Genomic DNA, 23,954 nt, shown 5'->3' with positions numbered 1-23,954 from the left:
GGAGAACATTCAGATGCGTTTCTCTTTATTGTTAGCGCCTTCTCTGAGTGGAGGGCAACTCTTCCCAGTCGTATCTAATACTTTGAGCTCTTGTTTTTGCTCTTTTCTCCAAATCTCTCATCCAGTGCTTTCTGTAAGTTCATATTCATCGCATTTTTCTGGTGCCACCGTCCTGCAGAGAGCAGGGAAGGAGCCAGCCCAGATCACCCAGAGGACTTCTGGAGTGCCTGGGCCCCAGTGGTGATTCATGCCTCTCCCAGGCCCACCCCAGAGCTCTACCTGCTGCTCTGGTCTCCCTCTGCACCTTGGGGCCAACACACCCTGCCCGGGTAGGGGAGCGCCCGCCTCCCACAGCCCAGCACCCCCGCGTACCCAGATCGTCCGTCTTCCTGCCATGCCAGTGTTCTATGTCCCTCACTGATTTCTCAATCACCTCTGGGGTGTAGGAGGCTTTCATGAGGCTCTTCGTCTCCTCGGGGGCCCCTGTGGAACCCCATGAAGAAACCCCCAGAAGGCCCAAGTCAACGGAGGTCAGACACTCAAGAATTCATATCTGGGTGTCAGTTTCCCTATGGATGGTGGACTGTGGGAGGGCAGGGATGTGGAGAGGCGGGCCTGGGTTCAAACACCAACTCTGGCATTTATGAACAGTGTGGCCTCAGACAAGTATTTAACCTCTCAGAGCTTTGGTCTCTTTATCTATTCAAAGGAATAAAATTTTCTTGCAAGATTGGGAAGATTACATTATTGGAAATTGGTTGGACCATCTGGCATGGGACAATTAATATCTGTGTTTTCAGAAAATTTATTTCTAGTGGCACCTGGGTGGCTCAGTCGGTTAAGAGTCTGCCTTCGGCTCGGGTCATGATCTCAGGGTCCTGGAATTGGGCCCTGCATTGGGCTCCCTGCTCACTGGGGAGCCTGCTTCTCCCTCTCCTCCCTGCTTGTGCTCTCTCGCTATCTCTGTCTCTCTCTCTCTCAAATAAACAAATAAAATCTTTAAAAAATTTATTTCTATATTGCATTGTATGTTAACTAAAATTTAAATTAAAAGAAAATGTATTTCTATGTGGACAGTTAAAATACACACACACAAAAATAAGTTATCAGGATCAAGAGTCAGCAGAAACAACAGAGGACCAAATCCCAAAAGATAGCAAGGATTCAAATGATCAGTTACAGAATATAAAATAAGTGTATTTAATGTTTGAAATCATGAAAGAGAGAATAAAAGTATCAGTAAAGAATAAGAAATTACCCAGAAAGAACAGATTAGTAAAAGAAGCAAGTGGGATTTCAGAAACAAAACCTATAATTGAAAAATAAATTCAATGGATGATAAGATGTCTGGGATTTGCTTTGAAATAATGCAGGGTGGGCAGATGAATGGGTGGGAGAAAAGATGAAACGAGATCGGCCATGGATTAATTGCTGAAGCTGGGTTACAAGTGCAACATAATAGTCATTAAATTATTCTCTCTTCTTTTAAGTTTGAAAATTGGCATCAGAATGTTTAAAAGCAAATTCAGGGGATAAGGAAAATAGCAGATGAGATGCAGCTAAGAAAAAAATGGTCAACTGGAAGATATAGTAAAGAAGCTAGGGGGGCACCTGGGTGGCTCAGTTGGTTAAGCATCCAACTATTGATCTCAGCTGAGGGTCATGAGTTCAAGGCCTGCATTGGGCTACACACTGGGCGTGGAGTCTGCTAAAGAAAAAAAGAAGACATTAACTAGAATGCAGCATACAGGAGGGAAAAAGATGTGGAAAATATGAAAACGCTAAGATGAAGTTCTGATATATGTGTAAGTAGAGTTCTGATGGTGAGACTGGAGAAACCAGAGAGGTAGCATTTGAAAAGATAATCATAGTGGGAATTTTTCCAGAATTAGTGCAATATATGAATTCTCAGACTCAAGAATCAGTTTCCCAATCAGCATACGTAAAAAGAATTCTTTAGCTAGGTACATCCAAATAAAACTTGAAATACCAGAACCAAAGAAATCTTAGAAGTGGCCATACATTGATGTATATTTACATCAATACATATGCATATACATAAATTATACATAATATACATGGGTTTTAATTTATGGGGTAAAATAATGACGATGATCTCTAACCATCTTTGAAGATTTACTATGTGCCAAGCACATTCTCAGAGCTTGATAGAGCTTACTCACGGAATCTTCTCAACAACCCTAAGAAGTAGGTATGATTATTATCCCCCTCTTACTGTTGAAGTCACGGAAACACAGAGAGGTTAAGTCACTCCTCTAAAGTCCCACAGCTGGTAAGTTAACGATCGAGGGCCCAAACCAGACCCTGTGGCCCCAGAATCCACAGCTGAAACTACTTTGCTTCTGTAGAATTAAAATTCGGTAAAATAACAACATGTAAGCTGAGATGGGGGCAGAGAGAATAAAATTGAGGCCTGTTAGTGTCCTATATTATTCAGGAAAGCCTAAATATCTTGTTCAACTTTAGAATGTGTTAGCTACATGTGTAAAAATGTCAAAGGTAACCACTAAAAAATAAGGAGATTAAAGACACAAATTGGAAAAAAAGAAACTTCACTCAAATGCAAAACAAAGAAGGAGGGAAAAAGGCAGCACCAACAGAAAACACAAAATAAAGTCATAAGAATAATTCCAAATGTATCAGGGATTAGTGTAAATATAAGTAGACTAAGACCCATTGATGAAAAAAACATGATCAGACTACAGAAGAGATTTTCCAAATATATATTATGTAAAGCATAGGTAAAACAAAAGGACACAGAGAAAGGATAAACATGGAATCACAAGAGTGATTGATTGTTCTTCTGTGAGGGACCCTGAAGGACGGGGGTGCAAACTTTCATCTCCGGGGCTGGAGAGCTGGGCGGCCATATTTATCCCATCCCTCCCTGAGCGCTGAAAGCCTTCAGGGAGCAAAACAGCGCCACCTAGTGGAGACTGGAACTGTTTACACTGAGCCGTGAGCACTGGAGTCGCATTTCCACTGAAACAAGCCTGAGAATCAGTACAACAAGCCCCTCCCCCAGAAGACGGGTACAAAAACAACTTGCTGGCACCAAGTCTACTGATCATAGAGGGCTGGAAAGCTTCAGCTCTAGGGGAAAGGGGAGTTAGCTTCCTTTTCACTTTTATTCGTTTTTAATTATTATTTTTTCATTTATTTTCTCATTTTTAATTTATTTTTAAACTTTTATTATTATTTTTAAAATTTTTATTGTTATATATTTATTTTATTTTATTTTGTTTTATTTTATTTTTGGATCTAGATTCTTTTAACAAGCAGACCAAAACACACATAGGACCTAGGGGTTTTTTTGCTTTTTTGTTTTGTTGGGTTTTTTTCTTTCTTTCTTTCTTCTTTTCTTTTCTGGACAAAATGACAAGATGGAGAAATTCATTTCTCCCAGAAAAAGAACAGGAAGTAGTACTCATGGCCAGGGATTTAATGCAGATATAAGTAAGATGTCTGAACCAGAGTTTACAACAATGATTATAAGGACACTAGCTGGGCTTGAAAAAAAGCGTAAAAGACTAGAGAATCCCTACTGCAGAGATAAAGGACTAAAATCTAGTCAGGCTGAGGTTAAAAATGCTATAACCAAGATGTAAACCCAAATGGATACCATACTAATGAGGATGGATGAAACAGAAGAACGAATCAGTGATATAGAAGATGAAATTATGGAAAATAATGAAGCTGAAAAGAAGAGGGAAACAAAAGTAATGGACCATGAAGGCAGACTTAGGGAACTCAGCGACTCATTAAAACGTAATAATATTCGTATCATAGAAGTTGCAGAAGATGGAGAGAGAAAAAGGGGCAGAAAGTTTATTCTAACAAATTACAGCTGAAAACTTCCCTAATCTAGGGAAGGACACAGACATCAAAATCCAAGAAACACAGAGAACTCCCATTAAATTCAACAAAAGCTTACCCCAAAGATACAAATGTAGTAATCCGAAGAGGTACATGTACCCTGATGTTTATAGCAGCAATGTCCACAATAGCCAAACTATGGAAAGAGCCAAGATGTTCATTGACAGATGAATGGATAAAGAAGATGTGATACACACACACACACACACACACACACACACAATGGAATATTATGCAGCCATCAAAAGGAATGAAATCTTGCCATTTGCAACAACATGATGGAACTGGAAGGTATTATGCTGAGCAAGACCTGTATCATATGACCTCACTGATACGAGCAATTCTTAATCTCAGGAAACAAACTGAGGGTTGCTGGAGTGGTGGGGGGTGGGAGGGATGGGGTGGCTGGGTGATAGACATGGGGGAGGGTATGTGCTATGGTGAGTGCTGTGAATTGTGTAAGACTGTTGAATCACAGACCTGTACCTCTGAAACAAATAACACATTATATGTTAAAAAAGAAGAAGAAGAAGAAGAAGAAGATAGTAGGAGGGGTAAAATGAAGCAGGGGAAATCGGAGGGGGAGACGAACCATGACGGACTATGGACTCTGAAAAACAAACAGGGTTCTAGAGGGGAGGGGGTGGGAGGATGGGTTAGCCTGGTGATGGGTATTAAAGAGGGCACGTATTGAATGGAGCACTGGGTGTTATACACAATGAATCATGGAACACTACATCAAAAACTAATGATGTAATGTACGGTGATTAAGATAACATAATAAAATTTTTTTAAAAAGTCAACAAAAGCTTGGTGACAACCAAGGCATGTCATAGTCAAATTCACAAAATACACAGAAAAGGGAAGAATCCTGAAAGCAGCTTTAGGGAAAGGACTTTAAGGGGAATAGGTCCTTAACCTACAAGGGAAGACAGATCAGGTTCACAGCAGATCTGTCCACAGAAACTTGTCAGGTCAGAAGAGACTGGTAGGATATATTCAAAGTGCTGAATGGGAAAAATATGCAGCCAAGAATTCTTTATCCAGCAAGGCTGTCATTCAGAATAGAAGGAAACATAAAGAGTTTCCCAGACAAACAAAAACTAAAGGAGTTCATAACCACTAAACCACCCTGCAAGAAATTTTGAGGGGGACTCTGAGTGGAGAAAAAAAGACCAAAACCAACAAAAACTAGAAAGGACCAGAGAACACCACCAGAAACCCCAACTCCACAGGTAACACAATGGCACTAAATTCATATCTTTCAATAGTTGCTCTGAATGTAAATGGACTAAATGTTTCAATCAAAAAACAGGGTATTAGAATGGATAAAAAACAAAACAAAACAAGATCCATCTATATGCTGTTTACAAAAGACCTGTTTTGAACCTAAAGAAACCTGCAGATTGAAAGCGAACCATTTATCATGCTAATGGAGGTCAAAAGAAAGCCAGAGCGGCCATACTTTTATCAGACAAACTAGACTTTATTTTTTTATTATTTTAAAGATTTATTTATTTATTTTATAGAGAGAGAGCACGAGCAGGAGGGAAGGAAAGAATCTTAAACAGACTCCACACTGAGCACAGAGCCCAACGTGGGGGTCGATCTCATGACCCTTAGATCATGACCTGAGCTGAAACCAAGAGTCAGATGTTTAACCAACTGAGCCACCCAGGTGCCCCACAAACTAGATTTTAAAACAAAGGTTGTAACAAAAGATAAGGAAGGGCATTATATCATAATTAAGGGGTCTATCCATCAAGAAGATTTAACAATTGTAAATATGCCCCAAACTTGGGAGCACACAAATATATAAATCAATGACTAATAAACATAAAGAAAGTCATTGATAATAATACAATAATAGTAGGAGACTTTAAACCCCACTTACAGCAAAGGACAGATGATCTAAGCAGAAAAACAACAAGGAAATCAACAAGGAATGACACACTGGACCAGATGGACTTAACAGATATATTCAGAACATTTTATCCTAAAACAGCAGAATACACATTCTTTTTTTTTTTTTTTCAGAGTGCACATGGAACATTCTCCATAATAGGTCACATGCTGGGTCACAATCAGCCCACAACAAGTACAAAAAGATTAAGATCATACCATGCATATTTTCAGGCCACAAAGCTATGAAACGTGAAGTCAACCACAAGAAAAAAATTGGAAAGACTTCAAATACATGGAGGTTAAAGAATATCCTGCTAAAGAATGAATGGGTTAATTAAGAAATTAAGGAATAAAAAAAATACATGGAAGCAAATGAAAATGAAAACACGACAGTCCAAAATCTTTGGGATGCAGCAAAGGCAGTCCTAAGAGGGAAGTATATTACAATACAGGCCTTCCTCAAGAAGTAAGAAAAGTCTCAAATATACAACCTAACCTTACACCTAAAGGAGCTAGAAAAGGAAGAGCAAATAAAGCCTAAAACCAGAAGAAGGGAAATAATAAAGATTAGAGCAGAAATAAAGGCTATAGAAACAACAACAAAACCAGTGGAACTGATCAATGAAACTAGGAGCTGGTTCTTTGAAAGAATTAATAAAGTTGATAAACCAGATAAACCAGACTCATCAAAAAGAAAAGAGAAAGGACCCAAATAGACAAAATCATGAATGAAAGAGGAAAGATCACAACCAATGCGAACAATTATAAGAGACTACTATGAAAAATTATACACCAACAAATTGGGCAATCTGGAAGAAATGGACAAATTCCTAGAAACTTACAAACTACCAAAACTGAAATAGGAAGAAATAGAAAATTTGAACAGACCTATACCAGCAAAGAAATTGAATCAGTAATCAAAAATGTCCCAACAAACAAAAGTCCTGAGCCAGATAGCTTCCCAGGGGAATTCTACCAGCCATTTAAAGAAGAGTTAATACCTATTCACAAACCGTTCCAAAAAATAGAAATGGAAGGAAAACTTCCAAACTCATTCTACAAAGCCAGCATTACCTTGATTCCAAAACCAGACAAAGACCCCACTAAAAAGTAGAATTACAGGCCAATATCCCTGATGAACATGGATGCAAAATTCTCAATAAAATACTAGCAAATCAAATTCAACAGGACATTAAAAGAATTATTCACCATGATCAAGTGGGATTTATTCCTGGGCTGCAGGGTTGATTCAATATTAACAAATCAATCAACATGATACACCACATTAATAAAAGAAAGGATAAGAACCGTATGATCCTGTTAATAGGTCCAGAAAAACCATTTGACAAAATACAGCATCCGTTCTTTTTTTTTTTTTCTCTTTTTATTTTTATTTGCATTTATTCTGCAGAATTTACTCCCGGGCCATAAGTTTTTGTTTCTTCAGTTTCTTCTGGGATATCTTTTTCTTCTGTGCAACCTCCTCTTCTGGTTTAGGAACAATCTGCTCTTTTTCAGTAAGGATCATCTCAATGTGGCAGGGAGAGCTCATGTACGGGTTAATCCGACCATGAGCCCTGTACGTTCTACGCCGCATCTTGGGGGCTTTGTTCACCTGGATGTGCTCAATGACCAGAGAATCAACATCTAAACCCTTAAGTTCAGCATTACTCTCTGCATTTTTAAGCATGTGCAGTAAAAATTCAGCACTCTTCTTGGGCCACCGACCCTGTGTCCAGCCCCACTGTTTGGCCTGGGCACACCTACCAACTCCACCACTGTAGTGACGGAATGGCACACACTGCTTCTGTAAAGTGACGTCTTTCAGATACTTGGTGGCTTTTCGGATATGCATACCCTTGATGGCCTGGGCAGTTTCACGTGTGTTCTTAAAGTGAACACGAAGATTTGAACCTCTTGATTTACATGGTTTCGTAGGGTTTTCTGGGTCAAGCGAATAGCGAACCATTTTCAGAGGTCACCTCAGGCCGCTTAGGGGGAAAGAGGAAGAGCCTACAGCATCCGTTCTTGATAAAAACCCTCAACAGCTCAACAAAGTAGGCATAGATGGAACATACCTCAACAGCATAAAGGCCATATATGAAAGACCCACAGTTAATATTCTCAATGGGGAAAAACTGAGAGCCTTTCCCCTATAGTCAGGAACAAGGCAGGATATCCATTCTCACCATTACTATTTAACATAGTACTGGAAGTCTTAGCTTCAGCAATCAGACAACAAAAAGAAATAGAGGACATCCGAATCGGCAAGGAAGAAGTCAAACTTTCACTATTTGCAGACAACACGATACTCTATGTAGAAAACCCGAAGGACTCCACCGAAAAATTGCTAGAACTAATACATGAATTCAGCAAAGTCATAGCATATAAAATCAATGTGCAGAAATCTGTTGCATTTCTATATATCAATAATGAAGCAGCAGAAAAAGAAATCAAGGAATTGATCCTATTTGCCATCGCACCAAAAACAATAAGATACCTAAGAATCAACCTAACTAAAGAGGTAAAAGATCTGTACTCGGAAAACTCTACAACAGTTATGAAAGAAACTGAAGAGGACACAAAGAAATGGAAAGGCATCCCATGCTCATGGATTGGAAGAACATTGTTGAAATGTCTACACTACCCAAAGCAATCTACACATTTAATGAAATCCCTATCAAAATACCACCGGCATTTTTCACAGAGCTAGACCAAACAATCCTAAAATTTGTATGGAACCACAAAAGACACAGAGTAGCCAAAACAATTCTGAAAAAGAAAAATAAAACTGGAGGTATCAAGATCCTGGATTTCAACCTCTATTACAAAGCTGTAGTCATCAAGATAGTATAGTACCAGCACAAAAACAGCTACATAGACCAATGGAACAGAATAGAGAACCCCGAAATGGTCCTAAAACTATATGGTCAACTAATCTTCAACAAAGCAGGAAAGAACATCCAATGGAAAAAAAGACAGTCTCTTCAACAAATGGGGTTGGGAAAACTGGACAGCAACACACAGAAGAATGAAACCGGACCACTTACACTATACACAAAAGTAAATTCAAAGTGGATGAAAGACCTAAATGTGAGACTGGAAACCATCAAAATCCTAGAGGAAAATTCAGGCAACAACCTCTTTGACCTTGGCTGTAGCAACCTCTTACTAGACATCACTGGAGGCAATGGAAACAAAAGCAAAAATGAACTATTGGGACTTCCATCAAGATAAAAACTTTTGCACGGTGATGGAAATAGTCAACAAGACTAAAAGGTAGTCTACGGATTGGGAGAAAATATTTGCAAACAACCTGTCTGATAAAGGGTTAGTATCCAAAATCCATCAAGAACTTATCAAACTCAACACCCCAAAACCAAATAACCCAGTTAAGAAATGGGCAGAAGGCATGAATAGACACTTTTCTAAGGAAGACATCGGATGGCTAATACACACATGAAGAAATACAAATCAAAACCACGATGGGATATCACAAGAAGCGACAGGTGTTGGCAAGGATGCAGAGAAAGGGGAACCCCCCTATACTGTTGGTGGGAATGCAAACTGGTGCATTCTGGAGAACAGTATGGAGGTTCCTCAGAAAACTAATAATAGAATTACCCTACAACCTAACAACTGCACTACTAGGTATTTACCCAAAGGATACAAAAATACAGATTTGAAGGGGTACATGCACCCTGATGTTTATAGCAGCATTATCAACAATAGCCAAATTATGGGGGGATCCCAAATGTCCATTGACTGATGAATGGGTAAAGGAGATGTGGTGTATATATTTAATGAAATATTACTCAGCCATCAAAAAGAATGACATCCTGCCATTTGCAATGATTTGGATGGAGCTAGAGTGTGTTACGCTAAAGCAAAATAAGTCAGTCAGAGAAAGACAAATACCACATTCGCTCATGTGTGGAATTTAAAGAACAAAACAGATGAACATATGGAAAGAGGGGGAAAAAAGGAGAGGGGGGAAAGAGACTCAATGATTGAGAACAGACCGAGGAATGATGGAGGGAGGAGAGTGGGGGATGGATCAGATGCGTGATGGGTATTAAAGAGGGTACTTGTTGTGATGAGCACTGGGTGTTGTATGTCAATGACGATTCACTGAATTCTACTCCTGAAACCGATATTGCGTTATATGTTTACTAAAATTTAAATAAAAATTAAAAAAAAAAGAAGCCTAAGAAAACTGCATAGTCCTTATAGAAAAAAAATTATAAAATGTAATTTACAGATACGGAAAGAAGACTTAAATTAATGGACCTGCCTAGCATATTCATGGATTGGAAAATTCCTTATCATAATAAGGCTGACCATTGCCCCTAATTTGAGCTGTAGATTCAACATACTTCCAAGTAAAATCTCAACAGGGTTTTTGTTTTGTTTTGTTGTAGAAATTGACAAGGTGGGTCTAAAATCTCTATGGGAGAGTCAGGGACCTCAAATAGCCAAACCTTAGCTGGTGGTGGTTGTGGAGAAGCAGGCTGATATCTGCCCAACCAGACTACCTCTCATACTTGGTCATTAAAAGCATAATAGTCAACCAATGGGCAGAATGGAGAGCCTGGAAACTGACCCCTGCGCACGTGGAAGCTTGGTGGACACCAGTGGTACCACTGCGGGTCCCTGGGGGCGGGGGTGAAACTACCCGGTAAAGGGTTCTGAGACAATTGGTAATCCACATAAAGGAGGAATTAAACAGGAATCCCTGCTTCTCACTGACGACAGAAATCAACTCCGGGTGGATTAAAGGCTTAAATGTGAAAAGCAAGACTAAACATTTTAAAAGACCATATAAAAGATTTTCTTTATGACTCAGCATGGGATAGGATTTCTTCAACCCACTCTTCCTAGAACCTTCTCTCTGAGGAAATAGCAATCCTGTCCTCCCAGGCTTTCAGGTCAGAAGCCTTGAATTCAACCTTCATCCCACTCTCATACACCCCAGACCCATTCATTAGCATATTCTGTGTGCTCCAGCTTACACAAATACCCAGAATCCTACCATGTTGTACAACGGTACCTCCAGAGTTGCGCAGGGCCCCAGCCCTGCTCCCTAGACAAGCCATCATCATCTCTCCTACCTGGGTTTTTGCAGTCGACCCCTCACTGGTCTCCCCGTTTCCGCCCCAGCTCCCCTGCAACTATTCTCCACGACAACGAGAATGGTCTTTTAACCAACAATGCCATTCTCCTGCTTGAGGCGCTCCCCTGGCTTCCCCACCCCCCCCCAAGGGAAAAGATTTTCTGGCGGCCTTCCCCACCGAGCCCATCTCCTGTCTGAGTTCCTCTCCCTTGCTCTGGTTCAGCCACAACCCGGATCAGCAAGGGCAAGGCTGACGGGGTGGGTAGAAACAAGAGGGATGCCTGGGTGAAGGCCACTGGTGCCAAGGCTGAATGAAGCCCGAATTTATGGCTCACCATAAGATAGCAATGCGAGCCAATCAGTTAGGGAAAATATAACAATTGACTCTTGTTGAGCGGGTGGGTACAAGCTGGTTTGCGCTGGTTCCAGCACCACCCCTCGCACGGCTGCCAAGGTTGTGTTTCTCAGGCTGGCGAAACATGCACAGATGTCTTTTAGACAATTGTTTTATGTCTGGGTAGATGTTACCATATAAGGTTGTGCGCACCCTCGGGTGATAATTATTACAGAGACAAATGGAAGGCAGGAACTCTGAGGCCCAGAACAGAAGACAATCTGAGCTGTCTTCTCTCTCCCTCCTCCAGCACCACCCCTTCTCCAGGCTCAAAGAAAGAGCCAGAAAGGCTTCCCGTGGCTGTCTGGTTCCTTGGGTGACGGGGATCTGAGCCCAGTGAGGAGGTCTGCCAGGCCCTGGGGGCACGGGAGAGGGCCTGGCAGGACAGAGGGAAGAAAGAAGAGTACCAGAAGGATGTCATGTTTGGCAATGAGGCAAAACTGGAACGTTGGGGGCCGAGAGAGGCCCCTGCGGGCAGGCTGTGGACCCCCAGCTGAGCAGGCCATTAAACCACTTTGGGAACAGGGTCATAGCTAGGGAAGTGACCCAAAGCCAAGGAAAGACTCTGGGGCTTTGGAGGCAGGAGGAAAACGTGGATTTGAGCTCTGATCCACCTCCTGTTATTGAGAGATCTTGGGCAAACTGTTTCCCATGAGTCCCTGAAATGGAGCTAATAGCTCTCACCCCAAACAAACAGGGCTACGGTTGGCCCTCAGGAAACACTGCACATTGCTGTCCGAATCTCCAACCCACCCTTCTCCCCAGACGGTGCCACCACAGCTCCGGGAAGGAAAAACAATGGCCTGCCAGCTACTCGTTTCGAGCCCCAGGCCAAGCACCTTCAAGTGGCATTTCAGAGCCCTGTCAATGACCCAATGAGGGCCACGTCATCATTATTATCCCCATGGTGCCAAGAAGGTGACCGAGGCCCAGAGAGGTGAAGGATCCCGCCCGAGGCCACACCCAGGAAGTGGCAGAGCTGAGCTTTGAACCTAGGAAGCCTGACATTGTCACTGTGACCAGAGGTGCCCAGGCCAGCCAGGGGTGCCCGGGCCTCCCTCTGGCAGACTAGGACACCAGAGGTCCCCGAGGGAGTGAGGAGCTATTTGCCAACTAGGATGGATCATCTGCACGGTGAGAATACATTTGCCCGGGGCCTGGATATTCCCAGCACAAGGCACAGGGCCTGGCCCAGAGAGGGCGCTTGGTGGCCACGCAATGAGTGTCCCGTGTCCCCAGGAATGTGTCCTGGGTCTCAGACCCCCTAGGGGTACAGGAAGGGGTGGCTTGGGACCCACAGGTGTTGACAACCCCTCACCCTTGCCCCTTGGCCTGACCTTGAGACAAGTTTGATCGCATGTTGTAGCCCAAATCATAGTAGTCTGAGAAGATGGAGGTGATTTCCACGGGACTCTGGGTCCTGCTGGGCCATGAGTTTGCCCTCCTCTGGCCCTCAAAGACCTCACCGATGGCCCTTCGAGCCTGCGCAGCGAGCAAGGGAGAAGAGACAAGGGATAGAGAAGCAGGGTCAGCCCTCTATCTCCCCGCCAACCCCTCCTCCCTCTCACCTGCCCCACTGCTATACTGCAGCCTTCAACCAGGCCCAGGGCCGGGAGCTGGGAGAGCGGAAGGCCCCCCATTCCTCACACCACCCCACCTCCCACACGGGCACAAGTGATGGTAGTGATCATAGAACCTCCTCCCTGCTTTGAGCACCTACTGTATGTCATCAGAAGAGGTCTTCATAAGCTGATATTACTCCTGCCATTTTATAAATGAGGAAGCTGGGCCTCAGGGCAGGACTCACCCGGTCGCCACAGCTGATAAACCGCAGAGCCCCGCTTGCCTCTAGAACAGAGGCATCCCTCACGTCAACTCGGGGTGGCTCCTTAGATTTCACTGGGGCCAACTCCTTCCTGTACCAGCGAGGGACCTGGAAGGCTCAGAGTGGCTGAGCCCAGGCCTAGGAGCCAGGAAACTGGGGTTTGAGTCCCAGTTCTGCCATAAACCAGCTGCTGACACTGGGCAAGTCTCTGGTCTTCTCTGGGCCTCAGTTTCCCTACTTGTAAAATGGGGGTGGGGGCAGAACTGGATGGTCTTTGAAGTAGCTTCCAGCTCTGATAATCACTAGCTCAGTGACACCCACAATGTGTCAAAGATAGATAGAAAAACCAGATCTCCTGATTCAAACCCAGGACAATGATGGCCAAAGAGAGAAAGGACGGCTTCCAAGGCTGAGAGGGGCAGTGAGAGATAGTGACCATAGAGCCAGCCTCAAACTGGGATAAGATCTTCCAAGTAGGACAGGGCATTTAGGATTGTGACCTCCCAGACTAGCAAGGTGGGTGTGGTCACCACATCTTAAGATGACAAAGAAGAGGGGGACCCAGCCCTTTGTGATCCTGGGAATTCCACTTGCTCAGTGTGACCCTGGGCAGATCACATCACCTCTCTGAACCTCTGTCGTACTATATGTTCAAAAAGAAGCCAGAAGTCAGGCCTGGCCTACCACACAACATAGTCACTGTGGGGGTTGAGGTGATGGCTTTAATCTATGTCTCAAAACTCCAGAGCAAGAAGAACTCCTAGCATTTGACCAGAAACAGCAGTTTTATCTCAACTTTCAGTTGACCGGTAGTGATTCTCTGGAATAATGTATCAGGTGGGGGAATGGTGCCAGCGTCGACTAGTGATGTCTGCCATGAATGCAGTCTAGGAAAGTTGGGGTATGAATGCCATTTGTCAGCCTGATCTAGTCCAACTGCCTCACTTGACAGAGGTAGACACTAGAGCCCAGAGAGGGGAAGTGACTTATCCAAAGTCACCCAGCATTCAGGGGGCAGAGCCAGGATCAAACCCAACTCTTCTGATCCCCAGTCAATGCTGTCTCCTTTAGGAGACTTGTTAAAAGCATCTAATCCAACACCAGCCTTATAACTGAAAAGTAGTAAGGGCCAGGCCCCCAGAATACGTTGGCCCAGCTTGGATCCTCATCCCACAGAACTGGGTGAGTTTGGTTAGTTTACTGAAACCCTCTAAGCCTTGGGCTCCGTATCCGTAGGAGGGTGATAATAGTACCTTCCTCACTGGGAAGATCAAATGAGTTGTTTTATGTGGCTCTGCCTGGCATAGTCAACGTCCCTCTCGAATGATATTACTATAGGGACTCTGTGCTCAAGAGCAGGCTCCTTGGGGGTCCTAAGTTTCCATGCATAACGCTTCCGCCACCCTTGGTCTCCTGTGCCCGCTCAGATACCTGCTCCTCAGAGACCAGCTCGTCCACCACGTTGCTCCCAAACTTGTGACGAATGTTGTCAGGAATGATGCTGCTCCTCTGGCCCTGCGCTCCTGTGTTGGGGCCTTCCTTCAGCCCCTGGTTCAGCTGAGCCCCCTCTCGGAAAGAAGCCCTGCTCTCCCTCGAGGAGGGTCTGTAGCCTCCCTTCCTCGGGGACCCACACTGGGGGTCCATCCCCGGGGACAGACGGTCGCTGCTGATGATCGATGGGGGTGGAGTCCTGACCTCCTCCAGGTGGACCTGCCTTAGGGGGCTGCCTCCCCGGTACAGAGTCGGCTGTGGGGAGACTGGGGCCTGGTACTTGAACTTGGAGGTGTCCAAAGGGCTGGGGGCAGTTCTCCAGGGGTTCGTGTCCTGCTGGTCTTCCTTGCTGTTCAGATGGGCCCTGGGCAAAGTGGTTGTACCTGAGCAGGGAGAGAGAGGGAGAGAGGCAGGGAGGGAGGGAAGGAGGGAGGGAAATAGATGAGTGCAGAATGGGGAGTGGGAAGGGAGACAGCGATGGGAGTGGGGAGCGGGGAAAGAGAAAGACACAGAGCCCCAGAGCCTCGGAGCAGCAAAAGAAGGTAAGGGAAACTGAAGGGACTCCACGAGAAACTGCTTTCTCCGCTCCTTTTGCTGCCTCTTCTTGCTGGGACCTGCACCCCTGCCTCACACACGCCTACAGAACAGACAGTCCTCATAAAGGTCAAGGATTTAATGTTTTTTTGGAGTCTTCCAGCACAATAGATAGTACCTAAGGAGTGACGTGAACATTTTCCAAGACCACCGACTTACCAAGCCCCCTGGCTCCAGGGTGTAAGTGACTTATGGGGACACCTAAACATGCATCTTTGTTCCTGGATGGCTGAGAAGACAGGGCACTGGACCACCGTCCTCAGTACAAACCCCAGGCCCCGAGCAAAGACGAGACTCACTGTCCTTTCCCTTCTGAGGCTCCCAGACACTCGGTATCTGCACTCTCTCTCTGTCTTCAGTAAACTGCTCTCACTTCCTCTCGGCACGCATTTGATTTCTATCCTGTGTGAAACCAAAGACCATCTTGGCTGGTGCTGCGGGACCCCTCTCTGGGTCCTTGGACCCAGCCAGCCTGCATCAAAGGGATGGGGACAGACAGAAGTCACAGGAGCCAGAAGCACAGGGGAGAAATCAGGAGAGACAGAGGAAGCAGGTAGTTCAGTCTGCCAAGCCTCCCACCAGACAGGATCACCCCCCACATTGTTTTTGACAAAAGGAGTGGCAGCCCCAGACTCTCCAGTCTTGAGGTCTAGCTGTGGGACCTTGATGTCTCTGTGCTTTAGTGAACCTAGCTCCATTTGATTAGTTCCCTTCCCCTCTTTGAACCCCCCAGCGAACCAGTGAAGAAAACCAGCAGCATCGTTGGCTTGGCCAAGTCACAGAGCTGGATGGCCAGGTCTTTGCTCCCCATTCAGAGCTGCTGCCCAACCCCCACTTCCCTCTGCTATTGTCACTATTCAGGTGGTGTCACCCCAGCCACTTCCCTGCTCTCATACCCCCACAGGTCCCTTCCGCTTCTGGCCCTGACTCCCAGTCCCAGGGGGTCCCTGCTCCCAGCCTGCAAGCCTCCTCCCTCTCTTCACCCAAGGCTCCCACCAAACCGGCTACTCCTTCTCCCCCAGCCATGTCCTGTGCCGTCCCACCTCCCAGGGTCTGCCCAGGCTGGTTCTGCTACCTGAGAGCCTGCCCCTCCTTCTCCCTGAGACAGAATCCTACCTTCAGCTCCTTCAAATGTATTCTTACCAGGAAGTCCTCCCTGACGCCCACCCCACGCTGGCCTGGCCGCAGGCTCCACACCCCTCTCACGAGTTTTCCCTTTCTCCATCACTATGGCTACAAACCTTCCCATTTTCCCACCAAGATGGGAGGTGGTGGTCTCACTGAGGCGGGTCCACGGGTGAGTTGACCCTGGACCTCCCTCAGCGCCCACCAGACAAGCCCGGTGCATCGGAGCTGTGGGTGGAGGCCGTCAGCCAGCCCGGGGTGTAGGGGCGGCGGGGCCGGCAGACCCAGAGGAACCCTGTGCCTCATCAATGTAACACATCATTTCTTTTCATGGTCCTACCGCTGACATCAGGATGCATCTGGCAGTTGGTGACCCTTAGTCTAACCAGCAGGGTTTTCTCTTTCTTTAAGTGGCGGGTAAGTCACATAAATAACAGCGTATCTGACAACTAACCTGATGGTGACCTAACACAATTTATATAACATGTTACACATGATAATACCCACGTGGTGTATAAATTCTTCCTTATCTTATTCTTTCTTGTATTTTCTGTGCAAAATACGGAAGAGGAGCCGTTTGCCCACCCCCATCCCCCCCTACCCCCCCCCCACACACACACACACGGACTTGGCCTCGCCACCTGCCCCCCAATCTTCAATCCCAGGTGACAGCTGTAAACACATCTGGTGAGCTGCCCTTCAAAATATTCTAGATGGCTCCTCCAGCCCTCTTGAAGGATTCATAGTTGTGCTTTGTTTTTGTTTCTAAATGAGATTGGATTCTATGTATTGCTTTGTAACTTGCCGTTAAAAAAAGTACCACTGGGCCTTGAGGATTGAGTTATGGCGGCAGACACAGACCCCACTTCCCTTTCAAACCTGGCAGGATTTAGTAGCTGCCCCACTTGTGGTGGAACAAGAGGATTGTTCTAGGCTTCCTTTTCAGAGAAGGCTGCTGGAAAGCAGCGGGTTTTGCTGGCCATGGGGGTTTTATTTCGCTCTCACCGGACCCTGCTCTGCTGTCACCAAGAGGTGGTGGTGCTCTGTGAAAAACCCCTCTTGCCCACCCACGAAGAACGGCAGACCCTTCCCCTGGGCGGTGGAGACAGAGAAAGCTGATGTCCAAGCCCGCCTGACTCCTCCTTTCCTTCCCTCCCCACCCCCCCACCCCCGCCCCAACCGGTGAAACCAGATACTCTTTCATTCTTGCTCCTTTGTCATCTACTCAAAAGGCAGAGGGAAAACCTGTTCCCCGAGACCAGAAATCCTCCCCTCCCTCCAGTCCCGGTTCTGCCCCAGGAAGCAGGCAGCCAAGTCAACGAGCGCCTCTGGGGACAACCGAGGTTGCCAAGGTAGGGAGGGCACCCTGCTCAATAGAGTGGAAGCAGGTATGAAGCACACGAAGCACACGAAGCATCCACCTGCTCAGCCACGGCCCCCCCTCCTGCTCCCAGCACAGCGAGGGGCTCCACCTGGGGTCCCACAGGATGCAGGCCTCAGGACTCCAGGAGTAGAGCTTCCCATTTCTCCCAGGCCATGCTCCCGCCTGCCTCATCTATGAGCATGTTATAGTGGAATTGCCTGCACCCCCTGCCCGCCCTCTGGGGTGATGAGCGCTTCACTGGCCGGGCCCTGGCTCAGAGAGCCGATATTGACCCAATTCACGCACTGAGGGAGCCCTATGTCAGATCCAGGCACTAGGGATGCAAGGGAACTAAAAGGCCAACCCCTGTCCTCTCAGAGCTCAGTGTTTGTTGAATGAATGAGTGATTGTTGGCAGCCGAGGAGCCTCACTGCAACTCTGCCCCATCCCTTCTGCCATAAAAAGGGCAGAGTGAACCCAGCTTCACTTGCTAGTGTCATGAGGGTCAAATGGTCCACGGTCAGTTTTCCCGGCTTGGCCCTTTATCAGAATCCACCCCCCCCCACTTGCCCACTCATGACATTTGCAGATTCTTGGGCCCCTCCCCGGGCCTGCATCAGAACCTCCTTGGAAGAGGCTGGAATCCGAGTGTTTAACAAGGCCTGGGTGCTTAGGGTGTTGGAGAGAGCTTCCAGCAGCCATGTCCCCTGAGTCTCACTGGATGGCCACTCACCGTGGGGCCCCTATCAGAGCTGACCTGACCCAGTCACCCCTGCATTGAAAGCAGAGCCCCCACATCGGGGATCAGGCCCAGGACCCAGCCTGGGCTTCTCCCCCACCTGCCTCTCCAGCCTTCCAGCCATATTGACTTTCCTAGGCTCCACCAAAGCACCAGGCCTTTCACTTCCAGACTTTTGCCCATACTGTTCCCCATTCCTGGAACACTCCCGTCACCCCTCCTTGGGCCACACCACTCCCTGGGCTGGGCTTACTCAGGACCTACATGTACCTTCCACCCCCTTGACCCGTTGGGGTCTCTCTCAGCCCTGCCCTCTGGGTGCACACTTCCCCACTGAGCCCCGCAGAGGGGAACTGCAGTGGGGCCACAGTCCCTGGTTGGACAGAGGGGAGGGACCCAGGAATATTCCCCTCCCTTTGATTTCTGTCTTCAAATAGAATGCGGAGGAAGTCAGGGCCCCACAGTGGGTCTGAAGGCCCAGGTGAGACCGAGGGAGGAGGAAAAGGGGCTGTTCCCTGCTGCCCGCAGGGCACCTGTACAGAAGCCCCGAATGGGCATTCAGCATGTCCCTGGTCAGCCTGTCTTACCTGCTCAGTGGCCCAGCTCCATCGACTCTTGCTCTGGGATAGGTAATTCCAAGCTTAGTCCTGAAGACAAAGAAACACATTTAGTCATCTCAGATGACACAGTCTCTGCAGAAAAGGATGAACAGAGAATTAAACAGGGAGGCTTGTGGCCATCTGCCCAGCCCCTGACCCGAGGTCCCTCCATGCTGTTTCCAGTCCTCTCTGGTACTCAGCAAACCCCTTCCCTCGTGCTGCCGCCATCACCCATCCCCCCCCCCCCCCCCCCCCCCCCCCCCCCGCCTGCCTCCTGGACCCCTGCAGACTCTGCCCTCTCTGGAAAGCCTGGGTCACTTCCAACGCCAGTGCTTCAAAGAACTTTCTCAAACAGCCTGGGGGCCCTGAGCGCCTCTTGCCCTTTGCACGCTCTTCCTTCCACCTTCTCCCCCATCTGCAGCACCCAATGCTCCCCTGGGATTCCCCAGCAGGCCCCTGGCTGTGGGAGGCTTTGCCCCAAGCCCCTTATCCTGGTGACTTTTTGCCTCCCTGCAAGTAGGACTGTGTCCCTTTTACTAGCTGGTCATTCAAGCTCAAGGGAAAGGAACCGGCTTGGCCATCATAGGAGAGCTGAGAGCAGGAGCCTCGCAGCTGTGACCTCAGTCTCTGCTCCACAGAACAGGCCTTCGGGCCAATTTAGAGCAGCCCTGTCATCTACAATAGCCCCTGTGGCTTTCGGGTTTGTGTTCCTTTTCCTAGTGAACTTCTTCTTATTCCTAATACCTGATTTTATTGCAGTGTCTTTAAGATTTCTGTGAATCTTGTAATAGGAAAAGGAAAACAATTTATTGTATACAGTGAATGTTTAGTACCCAGGCCTAAGCAGGAAGTAGCTTTGTAATAAGGAAAGCATAGAAGTAGCAGGTCAGAGCTGAAAGGGATCTTTGGGATCAATTAATCCAATCTCTTCATTTTACAGATAAAGAAACTGAGGCCCAGAGAGGGGGAGTGATTTGTGCTAGGTCACCCAGCAAGCTGGTCTGCTGGTAAGCTCAGAGCAAATTAAGAACCAGATTGATTTTAGGGACGCCTGGGTGTCTCAGTAGGTAAAGCCTCTGACTTCAGCTCAGGTCGTGATCTCAGGGTCCTGGGATCGAGGCCTGGGTTCGGGCTCCCTGCTCAGCAGAGGGTCTGCTTCTTCCTCCCCCTCTGATTCTCCTCCCACTCGTGCTCTCTCCTCAAATAAATAAAATCTTAAAAAAAGATCAATTTTCTTTTGAAGAAATCACAAAGCAAAACACCCTATTAATGTTGACACTTAATAATTGTGTGGTGATAACTGTGTGATCGTGCAGCTTCTGATGGACTGACTCCCCATGATCCCTAGTTTCATAAGACCTACTGTTGGGGAGGGACTGAGCTTAACAGAATACCCTTCTGGTATTCTCTGGTATTGGTATTGCTCTGGTATTCATACACAGCATTAGCCCCCCACCCCATCCCCCTGACTGTGGGCTGGACTTAGCAGCTTGCTTCTGATCAAAAGAATATGATGAAAATGGGAGGATGTCACTTTGAGATTAGATTAATGACTTTTGTCTTATTCACACTCTTTCTCTGGCTCTTCTTGGCTTGTTTGCTCTGGTGGAAGCAACTGCCATGTATTGAGCTGCCCCATGGAGAAGGCAACAGCTCATGAGGAAGGGAGACCCTTGGTCCAATAGTCCTCGAGGAACTGCATGAATCTTGCCACCCAAATGAGCATGGGAGTGGATTCTTCCCCAGTTGAGCCTTCATATGAGAACATAGCCCAGCTGACACGTTAATTACAGCTTGTGGGGGACCCTGAGGCAGAGGACCCAGCCGGGCTACACCCAGGATCCTGACCCAAAGAAACTGGGAGATAATAAATTTGTACTTTTTTTTAAGTTGTTAAGCTTTGTGGTCATTTGTCATTTGTCATGCAACAGTAGCTCACTAACATATAGTTTGGTACCAAGAATGGGCTGCTGCTGTAACAAATACCTAAAAATGTGGGAGTGGCTTTGGAACTGAGCAGTGGTTGGAGCATGCATGGATTTTGAGGAACATGATTGAAAAGGCTTAAATTGCCTTAAACAGATAATGAGTAGAAATCTGGACTTGGAGGATGCTGTCACCGCAGGCACGGAAGGATGTGAGGAACATGTTCTTAGAACCTGGAAGAAGACATGCCCTTGTTATGTAGTGACAGAAACTTAGTGACACTGTCATTGACAGTTATGAGGAAAGCAGAACATGTGACTAATGAGCCAGGGGATCTAGCAAAGGAGATTCTCAAAGGTGCTTCCTGGTTTCTTCCTGCTGCGTGTAGTGATTGTGAGAGAAGAAAGAAACATTGAAGGAAGGACCATTAAACATAAAAGAGGCAAGACTTAATAGTTTTGGAAATTCTCATCCTCTCCAAGTGTCAAAAAATGCTAAAATTAAGAAAAGGCTTCAGAGCACTGTCAGGAAAAGGTAACCAAGGGTGCGACTATACCACATTTTGTTAAAAGCTTATAAAGATGAAAAGCTCAGAGCATATTATTCTGTCACACAAATGATCCTTTAAAGAGATAAGGATGCATCTCACAGACCCCCCAGTCGGGTAATAGGGCCTCTAGGAAGCTTACGGGTGCTGTCGCTCTGCAGGAGCCCCAGGAGAGAGGAGCATAGCTATTGTCTAGCAGTGCGAGCCCCTGCAGGCTTCAGTTATTGAGAAAACCATATCAGCAAAAGCACAACCAGCTTGCAATAAAGGGGGCAGAGAGAGTACAAAATGGGACCAAAAAAATGGGAGAGATTAGTGGACTCTCAAATTCTACTGGTAGAACAGTCTGACAAGACTGCTCAGCATACACACATGTTCTCATTTATTTATTTTATTTTTTTAAAGATTATTTATTTATTTATTTGACAGAGAGAGACACAGCGAGAGAGGGAACACAAGCAGGGGGGAGAGGGAGAGGGGGAAGCAGGCTTCCCGCTGAGCAGGAGCCCGATGTGGGACTCGATCCCAGGACCCTGGGACCATGACCTGAGCCGAAGGCAGACGCTTAATTACGGAGCCACCCAGGCGCTCTTTATTTGTTTTTTTTAAAGGATAGAGAGTGGAAGAGAGTACCTGTTGGGCAGAGCTGAGAACCATGGAGAATTACTTCCAGGCCTTGAAACCCAAACAGGAAAAGTTCAACATTTCCTTGGCTGGATTTCAGAACTGCTATGGGCCAGTGACTCCTTTGTATCTCCAGTGTCCTCATTTTTGAATAGGGATGTCTATCACTCTTTTCCTGGGGCTGCCACACCATTTTGTGGTGGGTGTGTTCAGAACAGGTAGCTTAGTTTCATAAGACCTACTCTTGGGGAGGGACTGAGCTCAAGAAACCACACCCAAGGAGTCTCATCCATGCCTGGGCCTGATTTGTAGAACCAGGTTCTAGATTTAGAGCTGATGGAATGAACCCTTTGTAGATCTTAGGCAGAAATGAATGCATTTTGTGTACGGAAGGGATGTATATTATCGGGGCCTAGAGGGGGCAGTGAGGTGGGCAGTTGACATGGCTCCCAAGGATCCTGTTCCTTGCTACTCACAACTTTGTAGAATCCCTCCCCTTGAGTGTGGGCTGGACCTGTTGACTTGCTTCTAATCAATAGAATATGTGATAGGATGCTACTTCCAGGGTTATTGAAGATTGAATATTGAAGACTCTGTCTTGTTCATGCTCTCTCAGGCTCTTCTTGGCTCACTCACTCTGATAGAAGAAGGGTCCATGTCATGAGCTGCCCTCTGGAGAAGCCCACCTCAAGGATCTTAGGGGGGCTCCTGGCCAACAGCTCACGAGTAACTGAGACTCTCAGTTCAACAATCCACGAGGAATTGAGTCCTACCAAATGAGTGGCCCTGGAAAGGGGTCCTTCTCTAGTTGAACTTTGATTATAGTCTGTAGAAGACCCTGAGACTTGAGATCCATTGGAGCTCTATCTGTATTTCTGACCCAAAGAAACTGTGAGATAAAAAATCTTCTTAGAGGCACCTGGGTGGCTCAGTCAGTTAAGCATCCAATTCTTGATTTTTGGCTCAGGTCATGATCTCAGGGTTGTGAGACTGAGACCCACATCAGGCTTCACACTGAGTGTGGAGCATCCTTGGGATTCTCTCTCTCACTCTGCCTTTCTCTCTCAAAAATTAATTAGTTAATTTTAAAAAATGTTCTTAAAGCCACTAAATTTTGGGGTGATTTGTTATACGGCAAGAGATACCTAATGCAGTTCATATGCATTCTCACATCTAGTCGATTAGTCTTCATAAGGACTCAGGTGTTCAGAGAAAGTATTAACTCTCTGTCTTTCACGGGTGGAGAAAATGAGGCTCAGAAAAGAAATAAGACCTCAGCCAGGTGGCACTGAAACCAAGCCCGACATCTTCTGTCTCCTTCAAGCGAGCTGCCCCATCCCCAGTTACCCACCCGCTGTGCCCACGGCTGTGTCCCATCTGCCCTAATGGCACCCCCAGTCCAGAGCAGCCTGGACTCCCTTGAACAGAAGTGTGGACTCACTGCCAGTTTCTGATCTGGAAAGAAAGGTCCCAAGAGACGTCAGTCAAGGAGGATGGGGGCGGAGGTCTAGTTGCTTCTGGGTACTCTTCCCTCACGAGCAGCCCTGAATGGAGAGAGGGAAGATGAAATCCCAGGCCTCGGGAGACCCCCGCCCACCTCACAGTTCTCTGCCTCACTTTTCCACTCTCTCTCATAACATCAGAAAACACGTGAACCACTCTGGTGTGTGCTGAAGCCCAGGAGTGCAGATCCACACTGCAGAAACTGCTGGTGAAGACTACTAGGTGGTTGCTAGGGAGCAGCCCTGCTCCACTGTTCACTGGAGTCACCGTGGTGAGCATTATTCATAGGGCTCTATTACCTCAGAGGGC

At 46.6% G+C, this 23,954-nt stretch overlaps 2 protein-coding genes across 2 annotated transcripts; both read right to left on the bottom strand.

The window, feature by feature from the left end:
* Positions 1-31: 31 nt before the first annotated feature.
* Positions 32-23,888, bottom strand: TEX33 (testis expressed 33). The gene is given in 8 exon segments (XM_035721938.1): positions 32-172; positions 373-483; positions 12,647-12,791; positions 14,566-15,008; positions 19,034-19,093; positions 22,619-22,779; positions 23,584-23,686; positions 23,760-23,888. Coding segments are annotated over 5 exon segments (819 nt in total). The 5' UTR covers positions 19,056-19,093; positions 22,619-22,779; positions 23,584-23,686; positions 23,760-23,888; the 3' UTR covers positions 32-74.
* LOC118355978 (60S ribosomal protein L17-like) lies at positions 7,173-7,785 on the bottom strand. Its single transcript, XM_035721939.1, has one exon. The coding sequence runs from the start codon at positions 7,769-7,771 to the stop codon at positions 7,217-7,219; it is 555 nt and encodes a 184-aa protein (XP_035577832.1). The 5' UTR covers positions 7,772-7,785; the 3' UTR covers positions 7,173-7,216.
* Positions 23,889-23,954: the final 66 nt, after the last annotated feature.

Source organism: Zalophus californianus, chromosome 9 (genome assembly GCF_009762305.2).
Source record: "Zalophus californianus isolate mZalCal1 chromosome 9, mZalCal1.pri.v2, whole genome shotgun sequence".
NCBI classification, from domain to species: Eukaryota; Metazoa; Chordata; class Mammalia; order Carnivora; family Otariidae; genus Zalophus; species Zalophus californianus.
Note: the sequence above shows the minus strand (reverse complement) of the source record. Positions and strands in the feature narration are given on the sequence as shown.